This window comes from Pimephales promelas, chromosome 4 (genome assembly GCF_988280905.1).
Source record: "Pimephales promelas chromosome 4, fPimPro1.hap1.1, whole genome shotgun sequence".
In the NCBI taxonomy this organism is placed as follows: Eukaryota; Metazoa; Chordata; class Actinopteri; order Cypriniformes; family Leuciscidae; genus Pimephales; species Pimephales promelas.
In genome coordinates, this window is record NC_142772.1 from 50,262,770 (window position 1) to 50,283,198 (window position 20,429).

At 42.4% G+C, this 20,429-nt stretch overlaps 1 protein-coding gene and 1 long non-coding RNA gene across 3 annotated transcripts in view; one reads left to right on the forward strand and one right to left on the reverse strand.

Moving 5' to 3' along the window:
* Positions 1–1,896: 1,896 nt before the first annotated feature.
* The window catches only part of LOC148981787 (uncharacterized), a 24,257-nt gene continuing 5,724 nt past the window's right edge, over positions 1,897–20,429 (reverse strand). Inside the window, exons 2-3 of the long non-coding RNA XR_016168201.1 lie at positions 3,314–3,480; positions 1,897–2,537 (exon numbers count right to left, since the gene is read on the reverse strand). This is a non-coding gene — a long non-coding RNA (uncharacterized LOC148981787). The remainder of the gene's footprint in view (positions 2,538–3,313; positions 3,481–20,429) is intronic.
* june (JunE proto-oncogene, AP-1 transcription factor subunit) lies at positions 5,829–10,167 on the forward strand. Of its 2 annotated transcripts, XR_016168411.1 has the most exons (3): positions 5,829–6,098; positions 6,619–8,572; positions 8,609–10,167. XR_016168411.1 is itself a non-coding variant. In XM_039661564.2 (2 exons), the coding sequence occupies exon 2, from the start codon at positions 6,750–6,752 to the stop codon at positions 7,701–7,703; it is 954 nt and encodes a 317-aa protein (XP_039517498.2). In that variant the 5' UTR covers positions 5,829–6,098; positions 6,619–6,749; the 3' UTR covers positions 7,704–10,167. The 2 variants fall into 2 exon arrangements, 1 of the variants encoding a protein (XP_039517498.2); XM_039661564.2 differs by having other exon boundaries at positions 6,619–10,167.

Sequence of the window (20,429 nt, forward strand, 5' to 3'; positions counted from 1 at the left end):
GCGGGCTTCTAGAGAGACGTGTGTGAGTGCAGTGTGTGTGTGTGTGTGTGTGTGTGTGTGTGTGTGTGTGTGTGTGTGTTCATCTGGAGTTTGTCTTTGTCATCTAATGTAACTCCACTCGGGTCTACAATCTGAGGAGTTATCGACTGATGCCACACGTGAAAGACTTTGTGCACCTCATTTATATTGTATCATGAAATGTTGACACACACACACACACACACACACACTCACAGTCCGTTCCCTGTGTTCATTACAGCATCACAGGAGAGATGTCTCATATATGACATTACATGCAGATTTACATTCAGTGTGCCATTAAAATGTAGATGCATGAACACCCACGAGTCCACAATATTCAGTCTCCATGAGACACACACACACACACACACACACACACAGGAATAAGATTAACATGTATAAGCTAAATATCGTATAATAATCCAGTGTGTGAAACAGTAGACGAGCCGATGAGCCGGTTGGTGATATGAAGTGTTTATCAGTGTTTACATGAATCAGACGCTGATGTCGGTCTGAAGCGAAGCGTCTGAAATCGATCCCTGTTGCTTCTGTTCTGTTTAACCTACTTAGCCGTGAGTGTGTGCAAAGCCCCGAGGATTTAACATTTCCCACTGTCACAATGAATTAAGCGTCACAAACACTAGTTAAATCCCGTGAGTCACTGCATCTGCCAGACTGAGAGAACTTTCACTGTTCATTTCATTTGGTGTGTGTGTGTGTGTGTGTGTGTGTGTGTGAGAAAGATGTTCACATTAAAAAACAAATTGAAGAATATAAAAGTGGTATATTATGCCCCTTTCCACAAGATGTGAAATCTCGGCTCCAACTATGATATGCCCCCTTTAAGGAAACTCAAATACATTCCTACAGCCGGAGGCGGACCGACACACAGCTTCATTACAGAGTTAAAGTACAGATTGCTAAATTTCACTCAAGTAAAAGAACTACAGTCAGATGTGTACTTACGGTAAGTAAAAGTACTGAAGTACTTGTTTTTAAAAGTACTCGAGTATCAAGAGTACAAGATTACATTTTCTAAATATTGCATTACCTCTGCCACAGTCCTTACATTTATGAACAGAAACGTCCTACTTGGAGATATGACAAAAAATAATAAAGAGGTTATGTTATGGATGAAGATGTTATGTTATGGATGAAGATGTTATGTTATGGATGAAGATGTTATGTTATGGATGAAGATGTTATGTTATGGATGAAGACGCAGCAGGTCCATCCCGGGAATGTGCCGACCCGTGGCCCCACCTCACCAGACTATTTACATTTTATGAATTTTCTGAAATTTTCTGAAATATTAAATAAAACAACATGATAAAAAGATGGAAATTCATAAAATGTAAATAGTCTGGCGAGGTGGGGCCACGGGTCGGCACATTCCCGGGATGGACCTGCTGCGTCTTCATCCATGGTTTCGTCTCTTATCTAAATCATGCAGTGGACTTTGGCGGAGAGCTGAAGCTGGTTGCTGATAGGCTGCCCTGCACAATCCAATCACGTTTGAGAGGGAAACGTTTTTTCTTTTTTCCATTATTTTTTTTTTTTTTTTTTTTTTAGTAGTAACGGGTACTCATAATTATGGATAAAACTGTAGTGGAGTAAAGAGTGCAATATTTCCCTCTCAGATGTACTTGAGTAAAGTCATGAGTCCTCCCCTAAACTGACACTCGAGTACTTCAGTCCTGCATCACTGCCCATTACTGCTGTACTTTACTTGTGTAGAGTATCTATAGACATTCACACAACGAGCTGAGAATCTGGTGGCTGCTAACTGTTCTGAAATAATTACATCATTTCATTTTGATGCATTTTTAATTGTTTTAATATCTGAAATTAATTAGCTTCAGATTCAAACCGATTCAGATGCAGATTCAGACAACACAACACATACACAACACAACTCATACACAACTCATACACAACACATACACAACACATCACATACACAACACATCTCAAACACAACACAACACATACACAACACATCTCACACACAACACATACACAACACATCACATACACAACACAACTCATACACAACACATACACAACACATCTCACACACAACACATCTCATACACAACACATCTCATACACAACACATCTCACACACAACACAACTCACACACATACACAACACACAACACATCTCATACACAACACATCTCACACACAACACATCTCATACACAACACAACTCACACACATACACAACACACAACACATCTCATACACAACACATCTCACACACAACACATCTCATACACAACACAACTCACACACATACACAACACATCTCATACACAACACATCTCACACACAACACATCTCATACACAACACATACACAACACAAAACACATTCTGCTTATTTCTTGGCTCTCGCTCTTCACATCATCAATGCTTTGTTTGCTCGCGCTCGTCTTGGCGGATCTGAATTGTTCTCTGTGCTGAAGCTCAAACCGTGGCGCCGAGTCCAAACTTGACATTCAACCGATGTTTCTGTGGCAACAGGAGAGAGAGAGAGAGAGAGAGAGAGAGAGAGAGAGAGTCATGCGATGATGAGGAGCTGCTTCATCTCACAGTAACAGATGTGGATGTGGCTCTAACAGCCTGTGACGAAAAGATATCGATGAACCATCGTTGTAAATTGAACAATATCACAATGTCTCCCGTATCCGAACATAAATTCAAAGAAACACATTTCCTGACTAAAAGGTCCAATCTGCTGAAATGTGTTTATTTTAGACTGTATACACCGCAAACATGATCATTTCCATCACAATCAAGTCTTGTTTTCTAGTACAAATATATAAACATTCTTGAATAGTTCCTTTTTACTGAAAAATGCATCAAAATGACGTGAGTTTGTGCTCAAAACAAGAAGTAATATCTGCCAGTTCAACAATCCTCTTTCCCTTTGAGTGAAGTTTGTTTTCCTGAATCCACTGGCAGATTTTAGGTCTTGTTTTAAGCACAAACTCACTTCATTTTGATGCATTTTTCATTAAACAAGACTTACAGTAATATCTCCTCCAGTAAATGTTGATCAAAGACAAGATTTCCGGTGATTGTTTGATTGATTGATTGATTCTTCTAGAGTGTAAGTAAGAAGGTCTGCGTCTCAACTGGTTAACTTTGCCATTAGAACTGGTGCTAATGAAACGGCCAGTGTGAGATCGATCTCTGACATCTAGATCTGGTTATATGTCACATGATGTTTCTGTAAGACTTCTGTCCGAGGAACCACTGCTGGTTTCACAGATACATGAACAAACCCCGATTACACCTCCGTCATGTGAATCATCCTCTTAATGACGCGTCTCCAGAACCCGAATCTCCCTTCTGCTCTTCAGGTCCAGTCAGAACAGGATTCCTGAGAGAAATGACTGGCAGCTCGAGTCCCATCTCTGCTAATCATGGGGAGCACACACTCGCCACAGCTCTATACAGTTTCACATCAGCTTCAGTAACACACACACACACACACACACACAGACAAACTCACATTCTGCTGTAACACAGCCCTAAAACAGAGTCATTATTCAGATCAACTGGGGATTCAGGCCAGTTCAATAATGCGTAAAGCTCAAACGAGTCCAATTCAGCTATGAGCAATATTATCATATTATATCTTATTAATATTAGTAAATATTTCACATATTAATAGATTATATCGCATCATTTTCAGAGTCAATCCCAGAACAAAAAAGAAAGAGATTCAAATAAAATGGTAAGTAACATTGCACCAACATCTCTACTAACTTTCACTAAAGTGTCATTAGAGTATTAGTAGAGTATTAGTAGAGTATTAGTAGAGTATTAGTAGAGTATTAGTAGACTGGCAGGGTTAGAATAAGTTGACATGTAGTTGCAAAGTTACTAATAGTCAACAGGATGTTCAAAAGGGACCATCAAAATAAAGTGTTACCTATACACACACACACACACACACACATTATATATATATATATACACACACACATTTATATGAAAAAAGCCGATCGTGTGTCGTCTCTGAGGTTTCATCAGACTCTCAGGGTTCGGAACGGAGCCGGAAAACATTCTTCCATCAGTAAAACAGGGACCTGCGAGTCTCGTGGACTTTCACACATACACACACACACACACACACACACACACACACACAGACACGTTAAGCTGGAATAAACACATGTTTACTCTGCTGCGTCAGACGCTACCTCATGGACTCACGGGGTTATTCCCCTGCTGGAGAGATGTTTGTGTTCGAGCTGTGATGGATGTGTGTGTTTCTCAATATACGGATGTTTACCGTCACCTCAGGACGGTCTGAAAGAGGTGAGCTCAGGTGTGTGTTCAGTGTCTCTGAGGGACAGAAACTCGAACTCATATGAAGAACGTCTGCTTTCGTCTGAGTCTTTCTGACAGCATCAGACATCCATGAAGGAGAAAGCCATAGGAGGAAGAGTGAGATATTAAACATGGACACACACCGCACCAGTTCCAGCGCTCAACACAGAAATGGGCCGAAAGATTATTTCATCACGGCTTCACAGGCGCTGTGTGTTTCTATGAGCCTTTCAAATGCTAAATGTCTGTTCCAAATGTTCCCCTCACAGGATTTGGTTTACCAGTTCCTCCCTTTTCCTCTAATCCAGCCAAACAATATCTCATTTTATGGTGACTTATTTTGGCAACACACATAAACATTTAAATATACAAGCAAAATATAATTTCTAAAAACATGTTTTTTAATATTTTTCTCCATTAGAACTAAAAACCCAGAACATTTTTGCTGAAATTAATCAAATGAAACCAAACAAATTCAAAGCATGTTGTGAGGAAGTGAACGCTCCCGTTTGATATATAATTATAGAACAAATTGGTATATGTATGTATATATATATATGCTATAAACTCTCTGAAGAATGCATGCATAGACAATCGTTTCTTTTTAAATTAATCCAGGAGAGGCATGGGTGTATGCCGATGACCTTGAAGTGAACTTCTGCACACACACACACACACACACACACACACGTTTCGCTCTCAGGTAAGTGAGACAGCTCGGATCAGGATCAGGACCGGTGTTGGTCAGATACACCAAACGCTTGCCTAAAGGGAATAACACACACACACACACACACACACACACATGAAACCCCTAAACACTCATTAAAACTGGAGTTAGCAATCAGTCCTGTAACTCAAACAGCAGAACTTGTACGCCAGCGCCAGGGCTCGATTCCCAGGGAATGAACAACTGATGAAAATGTGCACCTTTACTTCAATGAAAGTTGTTTTTGGATAAAAAGACATCTGTCAAATGCATAAATGTCAACGCCGAGTCTGAGCTAGAGAGTTAAATGCATAAAAAGAAATGAGCAACAGTATGTAGGCTACCTTAAAAACTTGATCGATAAATAATTGATGAGAAGGAAAACTTTAAAACAGAATATTAAGCAGATCACAGGAAAAAAACTAAACAGAACTATATGTGTGCTTACAGTTTTGTTCTGTAACTAGTAATCTGTTTGTGACTAGTTTATGGCATTTGGAAATATAATTCACTAGGCTAAATAATTAATTCACAATTCAATTCAAAAGCTGTTCAAGAAATTGCTTTCTGTAAAACACGGACGGCATTCTGGCTGGCATTTAACAAACTTAAACGTGACATTCACCCTAGAGCATATACTTGAATAAAACAGCAGCACATATTAAAGCGTATAATAATCACGTGATCCCGTAACAGAGCGTGAACGCGCGGCGACGCTCCACCAGCCAATAAACGCGACGCGTTCGAGCTGGAGGAGGCGCGTGCGCTAGTTTCAGGAACTGGAGAGAGAACAGAAGGGCGTGTGTTATTAATAATCATCCGAGCAGAAAGTCCCTCAGTCGCTGTGACAGCGAGCAGAAGAGCTGGGGTTCATTCATCGCGCGTCACGGCGCGGCGCGTGGGTTCAGATCGCGCTCGACGCGCTGTGTTATACTGGTTTACTGTGTGACCGGAGCTTTGACGCAGTGGATTGTGTGGTGGGAACCTTCACTATCGATCGCTATATATCGATCAACACTCGAGTAAGTGGCGCTTCTGCCTGTGTTTATTCTCTGTCAGAGTGAGCGAGTGTGTGTGTGTGTGTGTGTGTGTGTGTGTGTGTACACGCTTTGGGATTTTGACGGGGGATTTTCTAACGACCATGTGCTGAAATGAATAAGAAAGTGTTAGAGAAGCTCAGCGGTGTGTGGACGGAGCCAGAAAAGCCCAGGTTTATTGCCGGGAAGAAGGCGAACTGTAACGAGGTTTCCTGGTTTCATCACTTTAATGACACACTAATCATGTAGAGACTGAAAATGTGTGTGTGTGTGTGTGTGTGCGTGTGTGTGCGCGCGCGCGTACGTGCGTGCGTGCGTCTTGGGTAGTTTTTGTTAAATGTTATTGAATGTCCCTATGGAGATCAATCACGCTGAATTATTGCTCACATCAATTTACTAAGACACATAAACATGTCAACGTTGTTATTTGCATCATTATAAATTATACAGTAATTTTTTACTTTGATTTCCATAGATTAATTTCACATCATCTACTCTTTTGTAGGTTTAATGCTGAGGAACGTCCATCCGAATTTTGAACAGCACTTTTATTTTCCCAAGTGGAAGGAGCAGATGGCTGAGAACAGTAATTTCTAGCCGTATTATGTCTTGTGAGGAATCTATCTTGCTGTTTCAATGACGGGTAAGATGGAAACGCCCTTCTATCACGATGATAGCGTTCCCAACTTTGGGCAAATTCCAGATTACGATCGATACCAAGGCCACAAGATTATGAGCAAGAAGAGCAACATGCCACATAATTTCTCCAACGGGGGCAACGCCTCCAGCCTGAAGCTTCTGCAGGGACAAACTGGGAACGGGAATCCCAACATGAGCGGGAACAATCCCAACATGTCCTCGCCAGACCTCAACCTACTCAAGCTGTCGTCTCCGGATCTGGAGCACCTGATCATCCAGTCCAACCAGGGGCTGGTTACGACAAGCCCGGGTCCCAGTGCATCCGCTAATCCCTTCATGTACCGGAACCAGGCCACTAACGAGCAAGAGGGGTTTGCGGACGGGTTCGTGAAAGCTCTGGCGGATCTCCACAAGCAGAACCAGCTGGTCGGCGCTCCTATGTCTCCTCCCGCCTCCATCCCGGGATCCTACCAGAGGAACCTCCCCGACATTCCCATCTACACCAACCTGAGCAATTACAACCCCAACCAGCTCCCGTCGGCATACCCGGGTCCGATGGCCTACCCGTCCCACGCCTCGGGACACGCCTCGGGACACCCTCCGGGAAGGGTTCTGGACGCTCCTCAGACGGTCCCCGAGGTCCCTCACTCGCCCCCCTCGCTCTCTCCAATCGACCTGGACACGCAGGAGCGCATCAAGGCGGAGCGCAAGAAGCTCCGCAACCGCATCGCTGCCTCCAAGTGCCGCAAACGCAAGCTGGAGCGGATCTCGCGTCTGGAGGAGAAGGTGAAGGTTCTGAAGACCCAGAACTCGGACCTGGCCTCCACCGCCAGCATCCTGAGGGAGCAGGTGTCCCAGCTCAAGCAGAAGGTCATGAGCCACGTGAGCAACGGGTGCCAGATCTCCGTCGGCTCCGGCTTGGCCAAGAGTGCGGAGAACACCAGCTGCTGAAACACGCTCTCTCTCTCTTTATCTCCACACTCATTCTCGATCTCGCCCGCCCCATCCGGGAAGATCCCCTCGGGAAGATCTGAAGTCCGGGTCTCCGACTCTTCAGGAATTTCCTTCTTGAAAAGTACGGAGTACATTTTATTTGTTAGCATTGAAGTTGTTCAATGCAGTGGATGCCTGAGGAAAAACACCAAAGGGATGCAAACGCGCCGCGGTCGGGACAATCGGAAAGGGAACAAGAACTTGTGCTTGGAATTCTGCACTTGAATACTCTTCTTCTTTTTTTTACTTGTAAATGCGACGCTTTAAAAGAATGGAAGCAAGGATTTTTCTTTACAATCGGCGTCTCGTTCGACCGCTGGACAAACTTTATATGTTTTAGGAGTTTGTGTTTATATAACAATGCACTATTATGCAAACACTTCCCGAAGCACCTGATCCGTGCATCCGTGGAGCGAATCCCTTTATACTCCCCTATCTGATGTGTTTCAAGTGGAAATCTCGTCACCGTGTCTCAATACCCACATTACAGGATATTGTTTGTTTGTTGGTTGATTTGATATTGTGCAATTTGTGAATATATGAGAAAAAATATTTTATACAAGACTTTTTAAGAAGTATTACATTGCTGCGTAATATCAAAACATTATAAGCAAAGTGGAGACACCTATGGAGAATGGATTGTGGTACTGCGCAAAACTTTAACTGGTACCTTTTGCCGTTTTGGAGTTGGGAAATTCCTGAGCTTTCCGAGACCTTTTGCACTGTAATCTCCCGCGGGAGTGCGTTAGTAATGGCGGAGCATGTAATCTCCCGCGTTAGTAATGGCGGATGTGTAATCTCCCGCGGTTGCGTTAGTAATGGCGGATGTGTAATCTCCCGCGGTTGCGTTAGTAATGGCGGAGCATGTAATCTCCCGCGTTAGTAATGGCGGATGTGTAATCTCCCGCGGTTGCGTTATTAATGGCGGATGTGTAATCTCCCGCGGTTGCGTTAGTAATGGCGGATGTGTAATCTCCCGCGGTTGCGTTAGTAATGGCGGATGTGTAATCTCCCGCGGTTGCGTTAGTAATGGCGGATGTGTAATCTCCCGCGGTTGCGTTAGTATTGGCGGATGTGTAATCTCCCGCGGTTGCGTTAGTATTGGCGGATGTGTGTTTCTGCCGCTGAGGAGTATTAATGCCATGTAACCTGGAGGAGCGTTGCGGAAAGATACGCATGTTGCTTAAAACTGACCTGAATTCAGAACAACAACAAAAGGGCTTTTGATCAATAGTATTTTGCTTTTTTTTGTATTTTATTTTTTGTATGAATTATGAAATGATTTTATTTATACAGAATTTGTATTTATGTTGTTTTCCGAGGAGAGGAGGATTACTTGTCGGAATACTAGTGTCTCAGTGACACGTTATTTTTTGGAGAACAATCGCACATGAATCAGAAACATTAAATGATGTGTAATATTTATCCTCTGTTTATAGCATGATGGTTTGAACTATGCTTTTAGTAGATAACGATAATAAAGGATGGGGATTCAGGAGATGGTCGTGACGGCACAGAAGCGGACGGGTCTCCGTCGGGATCGGGATCATCTCCTCAGAGCTGCTGTTCAACGCCTCGCAGTTCCTGGAGATGCAGATTATTTTATTTATATATCGATATCCGTTTGGAGATGATTCATAGGGATACCTAGACTGTCAAATAACCTTGTGCAACAAGAAGATATTTATTTTTTGAAACTTGAATAAGGTTTTTGGTGTCTCAAACAAACGTATTGTATTTTTGTACAAAATAGTTTAGAGATAGTGTGTGTGTACAGTACCTACTGAATAAGGTTTCATTCCCAGTGCTCTATTTATTGAAGTGCTTTTACTGAGCAGTGTGTTACTCGTGTTGCTGGTGTGTGTTTCGGACGCTTCTACTGTTGGTACATTTGTCCACCGAGTGCTCGAGTTTTTTCCACTGGCATCAAGTGAAAGTCCTTGATTTGTTTTGTAATGTGTGTGTGTGTGTGTGTGTACCTCTATTTTAACGCTAACCGTAAGCATAACGCTCCTGTTTTTGTTGTTTCATGGTACTGTGTTTCGACTCTGAAGACTGATTGCAACTTTGACTTTTGCCTAAACTCGTGTCATATACATATACTGAACAATGAAATACTTTGTTGAATGAGTTTACTCTGTTTACCTTGCGTGTACAAGCGTTTGTACGATCTAAACTGAGTGTTCAAGTTTGAGTAAAAGATCAAGGGTGACCGCAGAAGTTGTTCTGGGCCGTGTTCCCCGTGTCTCTGGAAGACGGGAGCGACGGCTCGGCCTCGGGCTGAAGGACTAAGAGGCGACTTGCCTCGTCGTGTAACAAGCGGGTTTATTTGCTTCTGAATAATAATAACATGCGGTTTTCAAATGTTGTTCGTTGTTCCCTTGTTTTCTTTTATATCAACAATAAAGAGGTGGTTTCTGAACGCTTGTGTTTCTCCTGTCAAAACTCATTTAACACTGTGCTTTTCTGAATATTTGAAATCATTTTTTCAGTTCTTAAGCTTTGATTCAGATGAACATCAGAGCGAGAAACAGCGCTGAACAAAAGGGAATCTGCCGATTTCAGTCATTATTAAACCAGAGAAGTTGATGGCATAATTCTGGCATTGAGAAATGAGTCTGAGCAAAAGTCATTAGTCAGTTGTGTTAACTAGCGTCATGAACACGTCGTGTCTGAGGCTTTCCCTTAAACACCAGCAGCTCTTCCAGTAAAGCACAGGGAGTGTGTGTGTGTGTGTGTGGGTCATTGTGAAAGTAAAAGTGAAATGAGTCTCGCTGGACCAGCGGCACAAGCTCAGCTCACCCTTACTCAGATACTCAGATCATGTGAATTACACCAGTCTAGGGTTTTATAACTGACTTCATAAACGTATGATCAGTCTTAAATAAAAAGAATGAGATGACTAACTTGAATAACTAGTCTGAGCAGTGTGTGTGTGTGTGTGTGTGTGTGTCAGGTGGGAAGGTCAGCCGGTTCGTTGGAGTGTGTGTTGGTGTTCAGAGTTACTGTGGGAGATGAGACACACACACACACACACACACACACACATCTCTCCTGATGAACAGAAGAGCACCGCTTCTCGATTCGCTACTTTATAAAGTTGTGTCTTCAGGCTCTGAGCGAACAGAATAAGTTTCGCTCTCCAGGTTTGCTGATGTTCTTCTGTGAGTCTTTTGGGAATGACTAACTCTCTCTCCTTCCACCCACCTTGCTTCCCACACACACACACACACACACACACTCGTCCTCTTCTTCATCACCGAGCCTCTCGATCCTCCGAAACGGGACAATCCTGTAGTTCCAGCGTCTCTTATGTAAAGATGTTGCTGTTCTGATTTATACAAAATATATTTCTAGAAAACCCATCCTACACAGAAACTGCTGACACACACACTCGTGTCCGTGACGTCTGATCGTGTCGGTGGTTTGGCAGCTGGAAGAGTCAGTATTCCAGGGAGGAACTGTGGATTATTTTAACTCATTCTGATCACGGGTCATTATCACATGAGAGCGAAAGAAGGAAAGACATTAGGCGTGTATTCCTGTAATAATGCACACACACACACACACACACACACACACACACACACACACACACACACACACACACACACACACACACACAGTAATCAGTGTTGCCCTGAAATATTTGCTTTGGGAGGATCTGGGTGTGTCAGTTACAACATGTGTGTAGGAGGGACACACCTCCTGTGTGTGTGTGTGTGTGTGTATTGTAGGACTGCTCCCTGAGTCAATTAATTAGAGATGAGAATGGAACAGAGAACCATAGACACACACACACACACACACACACACACACACGCAGACAGGTAATAGCCGCTTGAGCAAGAGCACACACTCTCTCTCTCTCTCTCTCTCACACACACACACACAATCTCTCTCTCTCTCTCTCTCTCACACACACACACACACGCACACACAATGGCCGTGATCGCCTCACGCACGCGCTGCTATTTCAGGTGAAACTCCCCGCATCTCCTTGGCAACAGCCGCTCTTTACACACTCGATCTTGTGTGTGTGTGTGTGTGTGTGCGTGTGTGTGATCCGCTTGTAACTGCTGATGAACTCATGATTACAGCAGGTTTTCCCCGCACATATTCCCACTTCTCTGAGAAATTCAGTGTTTCTTCGTATCATTAATCATATTTCAGAAGAAGGCTCGAGTCATTCTGAAATACTTCTGATGGTTGAGATGATTTACTTCCCGCAGATTATTTTAGATCAACTGGTGGGAGTTTATGAATATGATCAGATCTCCTGATTCTCACTTATATGTTCACAAAGGCTGCATTTATGCGATTAAAACTATTATGAAGTATTATTACAATTTATTCCTGTGCTCAAAGCTGAATGTTCAGCATCATTACTCCCCCACATAGCAAACAGACTTGGCCCAAATGTGGCCTCATCATGGCACTGCTGGCGTGTTGCCGGCAATGGCATGCATCATGTCAGCCAACTGTGGGCCAAGTGTGGCAATGATGGCACTGCGTGACGGCAGACAACTTTTGGGCCGATTGTGGATGGGAGGTATGTGGCCCAGATCAGTGTAGCGATTATGGGCCATATTCTGTGTACTGGAAAATTGTAAGCCTGCTACTATATTTTCAAGGCAAGATTATACCCCACCCCGACCCCTCTGAAAAAGGTGTTAAGATTTTAATAATAAATAATAATAATATTAATTGACTTAAATGAGTCAGTGAAAAAATATATGTCCAATTGTTTAAAAAATGATTAATAATGAATAAATATAGGATTTAGTTTTCAGCAATGTTTACAAAATGTTGTATCATTAAAAAATATACATTTACTAACATGATAAGTATTAGAACTATGATTTTTTTTAAGTATTAGACCTATTATTTATTTGAATTTTTTTTTTATAAATTTGTAATAAAAAAAAAAAACGAATCCACATCCAAGTCTAAGTTTTCCATACTTTTTATTTTAAAGTCCCCGTGAACCGGAAGTTGCAAACGATTTTTCTCCAGTGCTGTGACGTATTTCCAAGTGAAACGGAATATTGAACAGAGGGCAGGGTTTTACTCTAGGGCTCCTCCTCTCCATCTCTCGCTCATAGCAAACTAACGGTTTGAGGGGAGTGGTTAAGCGTTTCCCCACCCAAGTTGTGAAACCTACGTCATCAGAAAAAGAAACCGTTCCAGACCGGAAGTAACTTTTCAGATTTTGATTAAAGATTACTAAGGTAAAACATTTTTTAAATATATTTTTACTTGCACGGATTAATTGTTCACCACAAGACTAGTAATATGCGCTAACAAAGTAAATAGGTTCAATTTTGATTTCACGGGGACTTTAAGCACCACAAAATCATGTTAAACATGTAATATCTGGATTTTTTTTTTTTTTTTCAGTCAACTATTGTTTTATTTCGGCGCGATCTCCATGGTAACAGCAGCTTTTCTGGTTGGTTCACGTGATGCGTCTTTTGAAATTTCTCCCGCTGAAGATTGAAGAGGAAGACACAACCGCTGTACGGGTAAGTGAAGTTCACTCTCTTTTTGGCGCTTTTTTAATACCTTATTTCAAACTCGGATGCCACTTTTTTCTTTATTGAAGTGAACTTTTGCCTGGTAGCTGATTCAGTTGCCCCTGAACATGAGAATGCCTATACAGACGCGAACGGGGTGCGATCATGTGCGATAGACCGGCCCTGCGGAACGTCCGAGGCGAGGCGTGGTGCTTCATGTGTGCGAAATGTAATGTTAATGCTTTTAAAATTATAGAAAGATCACAGCAAATCTATCAACCGCAATTGACTTATAAAGCTGAAAGTGATTCAGTGGTTGTATAATTGTATGATATCTAAATCTAATCGTGGCTTGTTTCACATGAAAAGGACATGCTCCATGTTTTTTTTTATTTGTGATCACAGACTGCTTATTTATTTTTGCTTGTCATGTATTGCTAGTCATTTCATTCCCATGTATGCTATATTCGTAGGCGATTGAGAAAATAATAATACTGTACTATTAAAATATCTACATTGAAAGAATGAAATTGATCACATAATTTTTATTTTTTTGTCTAAAACAATAGTTCTCAACCTGGGTAATGTTTAGAGGTTCATTTAAATGCAATAAACAATTGGCAACTTTTCAATTGGCCAAAACTGAACCAGGGGCTAACCATTGACGCATGGCAATGTTTTTCTTCCAACATATTGGGCATTATAAGGAAAGAATGACTCTATAAAGTTGTCTTCCCCTCCTTTCATATTGTTTAATTATTGATGATATGTAAGTTGCTCCCCCATTCCTGTCTGTTTGTTTGAGTGGATTTTATTTTATTTCTAAAGACTATAAGGAGTTGAAACTCTGGCCTAAGGCACTCACTTTCCATGATCTAACAAGATGATTAATACAAATGAGTTTTAGAGCTACATTAGTATCCTATATTGGTAAATCTGGAATAGGTGATGCATTTTCAATGTTATTTTTTTTTTTTTTTTTTTTTTTTTTTTACAGGACTGGTTGGGCAAGAAAACTTGACAGACCGTTTGTTATGGCTGTTAATTGGAGTTACAATGAGAGGAGCAATGTGAGAAGAAGGGATTTTACAGGTTGTAAAAAGATGTTACACTTGGAATGTACAAAATAAAATAGCCTTCACACTGTTACACAATTCTAGGTGTAATATTTATTTGTGGTATTATTGTTAAATAAAATTTTAATTGAATAAAATATAGAATTTTTCTGTGACTTATTTGTTCACATGGTTTGGGTAAGGTTAGGCTGGGATATGGTTCAGTTTGGGGGTTTGAAAGGGTGGTGTTGAAACGGTTAACTTAGAATTGGTACCAATAAAACCTGTTTTGGACCAGTTCAGTGCTAGTTAAGGGTGATTAACTGGCTGAGATTCGGGCCAGTTATGGCCCATGTGTGACCCTTGTATTTAATCCAGTTCTGGGCCACTTCAGCGCCGTCATTCTTTGCGGTACTTGGGCCGAGGATTGGGTTCACATGGTTTGTGTAAGATTAGGCTGGGTTATGGCTCAAGTTTTGGGGTTTCTGGTTAAAGGGTGGTGTCGATATGGTTAACGTATGGCTGAGAATTGGTACCAATAATAAAACCTGTTTTGGCCCAATTCAGGGCCAGTTAAGGGTGATCATATGGGCCGGAGCTGGGCCAGAAAAAATTTGCTATGTGGGCCATCATTACTCCATATATCGAGCCTAAAATGAGGATCTGATGATCAACAAACAATAATGATTATTATCAGCGTTGAAAACTGTCCATATATGTGAGTGGAACAAATGAATATATTTTATTTTTCAGGATTCTTTGATGAATAGAAAGTTAAAAAGAACATTTATTAGAAATAGAATCATTTGTAATATTATAAATGTATTTAGTACTTGTTGAAGAAAGTTCGAAGTAATTCCAATATAAACAGAGACGAAACACAAGCGAAAGGTGAGCATAAAAACAAACGCAGAAATGGGAAAATCAAACATGACGATTAACGCAAACTAACATCGTGAAGACGAACCTATTTTTCACAGTATATGAGACGAACACAGGACGAACCAAAATACATGACTTACACCGTGTCCTAACTACACGCGACGCGACGCCGCGACACGCGATAAAAGGTATCTTTTCCATGTTAATCAGAGTTTTTGTCCTAACCAGACGCGACGGCGACACGCGAAGTTTCTAATTTAGAAACGGTTCCTATTTCTGCGACGTCGCGGCTGACAGAATGAAGAAATTACACTGTTTATGAGTACACATCATTTATTTTTAGTTAAAAATAGGTCACTGTGCCACAAGCGATAACGGATAATTTACCTCAGATTTTGAAAGCATGTAATATCGTTCAAAATGAATTCTATGCAAAGACTGTACTTCATAACAAAATTAGTCAATGAGTATATTTTGTTAATGTTTTGATTTTTAATAATGTTATTTCTTGATTTGATTATGTCCTTACCCATATTCAATGCGAGTGCAGGCCAACAGTGCGCTTTCACAGAGAGACTCACACGCTGTTCTGAATGTTCGGCATCTCACAGTTGCGTCGCGTCTAGTGTGGACAGACACAATTGCTGTCGCTGGAATTTTATCGCGTCGCGTGTAGTTAGGACACGGTGTTATGCTTGCATTATGAATAATGTATTAATAATAAAGTATTTAAATAACCCTAATTTAAATAAATAAGTTTGCTAAGGCCTCCTGGTTGAGCTGTTGTCTCTCTCACACACACAAATATATAAACATCTTTATCATTCCAGTCCTCTGTGAAGTGACTTGTTTTCTCAGCAGCTTTTGTTGCAAGAGTTTTTTACAGCACCAGCTCCCTACACAATTAAACATTGCATGTGGAGATTGAGATGCTACTTTGTCTTTTACTGCAATTAACCCTTTGCAGGGAGTTTGATTGACAGGTGATCTGACCAATCATAATCCGCCATGTTTGTCCAACAAAGCAGGAGAGTGAGAAGATTAACGTTGGGGTACTGATGTCTCTCCGCGGTTAAAACAACATTCCTTCTGATGTTCATCCATGTTTATTTGATGCTATGAATGAAGTAGAAGGACGAGATGATGGTTCACGAGCGGCTTTAACTGAGCGATCTGTCACTGCACATTAAAGAGGCACAACATGGTATTTATTGTTTACATTTCTTTAAAAAATGACCAAATTTGAAAGTTGAGACTCAGTTTCATATCAAAAGTTACCGGCTCTGTCCTGTCAGTGGGTATCCGCTCTACTCCACGTGTATTTTTCACTGCGTGAGAACGTGTGGTGTGTGCGAGAGAGTACGGCTCGTTGGACATAGCAACAGTAACTAACGGGGGCGGGTCTTTGCAAACAGTCAATTCTTAAATTATTGTGAAAATATATCAAATGTTTTACTCCCAATAAAAAACAAGTGTCTCTGACCGATTCTGTAATTAAATCCATGTTTATGTTCGTGTAGTTAGACACAAAGGTCTTGTTCGATCCCCAGTAAACTCATATATCTCGCGTAGGTTATGAGATGATGCTGATGGATTCTGTGTGTGTGTGTGTGTGTGTGTGTTGCTGTTCTGCGGTTCATCAGAACTGGGTCTCCGACCTCTGATCCCGATCCTGGATCTAATTTTTGGGATGCGCGTGTCTTTTGGTCCGATAGCTGTTCTACGGATCACGTTTCTCACTCTCCTTTCTTTGTTATTAATGAGAAAGTGATTATGTGCAGCTCAAATATCCTCTGAGGAGAACCAGACCTCAAACTCTCAGTCATATTCAAACAATGAGCTTTCCATGGTTTTAAACCAATGATCTGTTTGTTTTAATTTGACATGATGTTATTTAATAGAGCAGTTTTAGGCCTGTCCTTCTCAGATTCTCAGTGGAGTGTGTCTGTGTTTCTGGAGGATCTGAATGAAGTGAGGACAGTCTGTAAAGTTGACGCTCATAAGCATCTCTAATCTCAGATCTAATCCGATCGGTCATGCTGAAAGTATTAGCCTATGAAATGCATCCTGAAGGTAACGCAGAGATAACTCGAGGTCATCCCGAAGGTAACGCAGAGATAACTCGAGGTCATCCTGAAGGTAACGCAGAGATAACTCGAGGTCATCCCGAAGGTAACGCAGAGATAACTCGAGGTCATCCTGAAGGTAACGCAGAGATAACTCGAGGTCATCCCGAAGGTAACGCAGAGATAACTCGAGGTCATCCCGAAGGTAACGCAGAGATAACTCGAGGTCATCCCGAAGGTAACGCAGAGATAACTCGAGGTCATCCCGAAGGTAACGCACAGATAACTCGAGGTCATCCTGAAGGTAACGCAGAGATAACTCGAGGTCATCCCGAAGGTAACGCAGAGATAACTCGAGGTCATCCTGAAGGTAACGCAGAGATAACTCGAGGTCATCCCGAAGGAAACGCAGAGATAACTCGAGGTCATCCCGAAGGTAACGCAGAGATAACTCGAGGTCATCCCGAAGGTAACGCAGAGATAACTCGAGGTCATCCCGAAGGTAACGCAGAGATAACTCGAGGTCATCCTGAAGGTAACGCAGAGATAACTCGAGGTCATCCCGAAGGTAACGCAGAGATAACTCGAGGTCATCCCGAAGGTAACGCAGAGATAACTCGAGATCATCCCGAAGGTAACCCAGAGATAACTCGAGGTCATCCCGAAGGTAACCCAGAGATAACTCGAGATCATCCCGAAGGTAACGCACAGATAACTCGAGGTCATCCCGAAGGTAACGCACAGATAACTCGAGATCATCCCGAAGGTAACGCACAGATAACTCGAGGTCATCCCGAAGGTAACCCAGAGATAACTCGAGATCATCCCGAAGGTAACCCAGAGATAACTCGAGATCATCCCGAAGGTAACGCACAGATAACTCGAGATCATCCCGAAGGTAACCCAGAGATAACTCGAGATCATCCCGAAGGTAACGCACAGATAACTCGAGGTCATCCCGAAGGTAACGCACAGATAACTCGAGGTCATCCCGAAGGTAACGCACAGATAACTCGAGATCATCCCGAAGGTAACGCACAGATAACTCGAGGTCATCCCGAAGGTAACCCAGAGATAACTCGAGGTCATCCCGAAGGTAACCCAGAGATAACTCGAGATCATCCCGAAGGTAACGCACAGATAACTCGAGGTCATCCCGAAGGTAACCCAGAGATAACTCGAGATCATCCCGAAGGTAACCCAGAGATAACTCGAGATCATCCCGAAGGTAACGCACAGATAACTCGAGGTCATCCCGAAGGTAACCCAGAGATAACTCGAGATCATCCCGAAGGTAACGCACAGATAACTCGAGGTCATCCCGAAGGTAACGCACAGATAACTCGAGATCATCCCGAAGGTAACCCAGAGATAACTCGAGATCATCCCGAAGGTAACGCACAGATAACTCGAGGTCATCCCGAAGGTAACGCACAGATAACTCGAGATCATCCCGAAGGTAACCCAGAGATAACTCGAGATCATCCCGAAGGTAACGCACAGATAACTCGAGGTCATCCCGAAGGTAACGCACAGATAACTCGAGGTCATCCTGAAGGTAACGCAGAGATAACTCGAGGTCATCCTGAAGGTAACGCACAGATAACTCGAGGTCATCCTGAAGGTAACGCAGAGATAACTCGAGGTCATCCTGAAGGTAACGCAGAGATAACTCGAGGTCATCCCGAAGGTAACGCAGAGATAACTCGAGGTCATCCTGAAGGTAACGCAGAGATAACTCGAGGTCATCCTGAAGGTAACGCAGAGATAAATCGAGGTCATCCTGAAGGTAACGCAGAGATAACTCGAGGTCATCCTGAAGGTAACGCAGAGATAACTCGAGGTCATCCTGAAGGTAACGCAGAGATAACTCGAGGTCATCCTGAAGGTAACGCAGAGATAACTCGAGGTCATCCCGAAGGTAACGCAGAGATAACTCGTGGTCATCCTGAAGGTAACGCACAGATAACTCGAGGTCATCCTGAAGGTAACGCAGAGATAACTCGAGGTCGTCCTGAAGGTAACGCAGAGATAACTCGAGGTCATCCCGAAGGTAACGCAGAGATAACTCTTGGTCATCCTGAAGGTAACGCACAGATAACTCGAGGTCATCCTGAAGGTAACGCAGAGATAACTCGAGGTCATCCTGAAGGTAACGCAGAGATAACTCGTGGTCATCCTGAAGGTAACGCACAGATAACTCGAGGTCGTCCTGAAGGTAACGCAGAGATAACTCGAGGTCATCCCGAAGGTAACGCAGAGATAACTCGTGGTCATCCTGAAGGTAACGCACAGATAACTCGAGGTCATCCCGAAGGTAACGCAGAGATAACTCGTGGTCATCCTGAAGGTAACGCAGAGATAACTCGAGGTCATCCTGAAGGTAACGCACAGATAACTCGAGGTCATCCTGAAGGTAACGCAGAGATAACTCGAGGTCATCCCGAAGGTAACGCAGAGATAACTCGTGGTCATCCTGAAGGTAACGCAGAGATAACTCGAGGTCATCCTGAAGGTAACGCAGAGATAACTCGAGGTCATCCTGAAGGTAACGCAGAGATAACTTGAGGTCATCCTGATAGGTCGAGCATGTGTGTGTGTGTGTGTGTGTGAGCGTGGGTCTGGCTCTCCTGTTGTTGGTCTGTCTGGATGAGCTCACACTGCCGGGTCAAGTCAAAGCTCCTTCATTTATATAGCACTTTTAACAACATAGATTGTGCCACAGCAGCTTTACAGTGATAACAGAAGATTACAAGAACAGAGAGTGTTTTGGCTTTACAGCAGGGGCCTGTTTCAGAAATGGAGGTTAAGTGAAAACTCTGAGTATGTTAACCCTGAAATGAGGGAAACTCTGGGTTTTCCGTTTTAGAAAGGGAGGTAAGTTAAACCTGAGAAAGCAGAGTAAGTCAAGCTGTTTCTGAAAGAGAAGTAACTTATACTCAGAGACAGTTACCATGGTAACTTACTCCGTGAACCTAACCTGGTCGGGAGCAGGTTTTCTTCAGTAAACCCAGAGTTTCTTGCGGTCTCCTCCCCTTTTTTAAAGAGGAACTGCTGTTTAAACACCAACAATAATACTAAAATGTATTTACACATTCTTTAAGGAATATATATTGTTTGTCCTTGGTTTAATTGACTAAATCTGTTTTGCAGCACTTTGCCAAA

What these genes read in the sequence shown, in the direction of transcription:
- june (XM_039661564.2), top strand. Translation starts at nt 6,750, where the DNA reads ATGACGGGTAAGATGGAAACGCCCTTCTATCACGATGATAGCGTTCCC.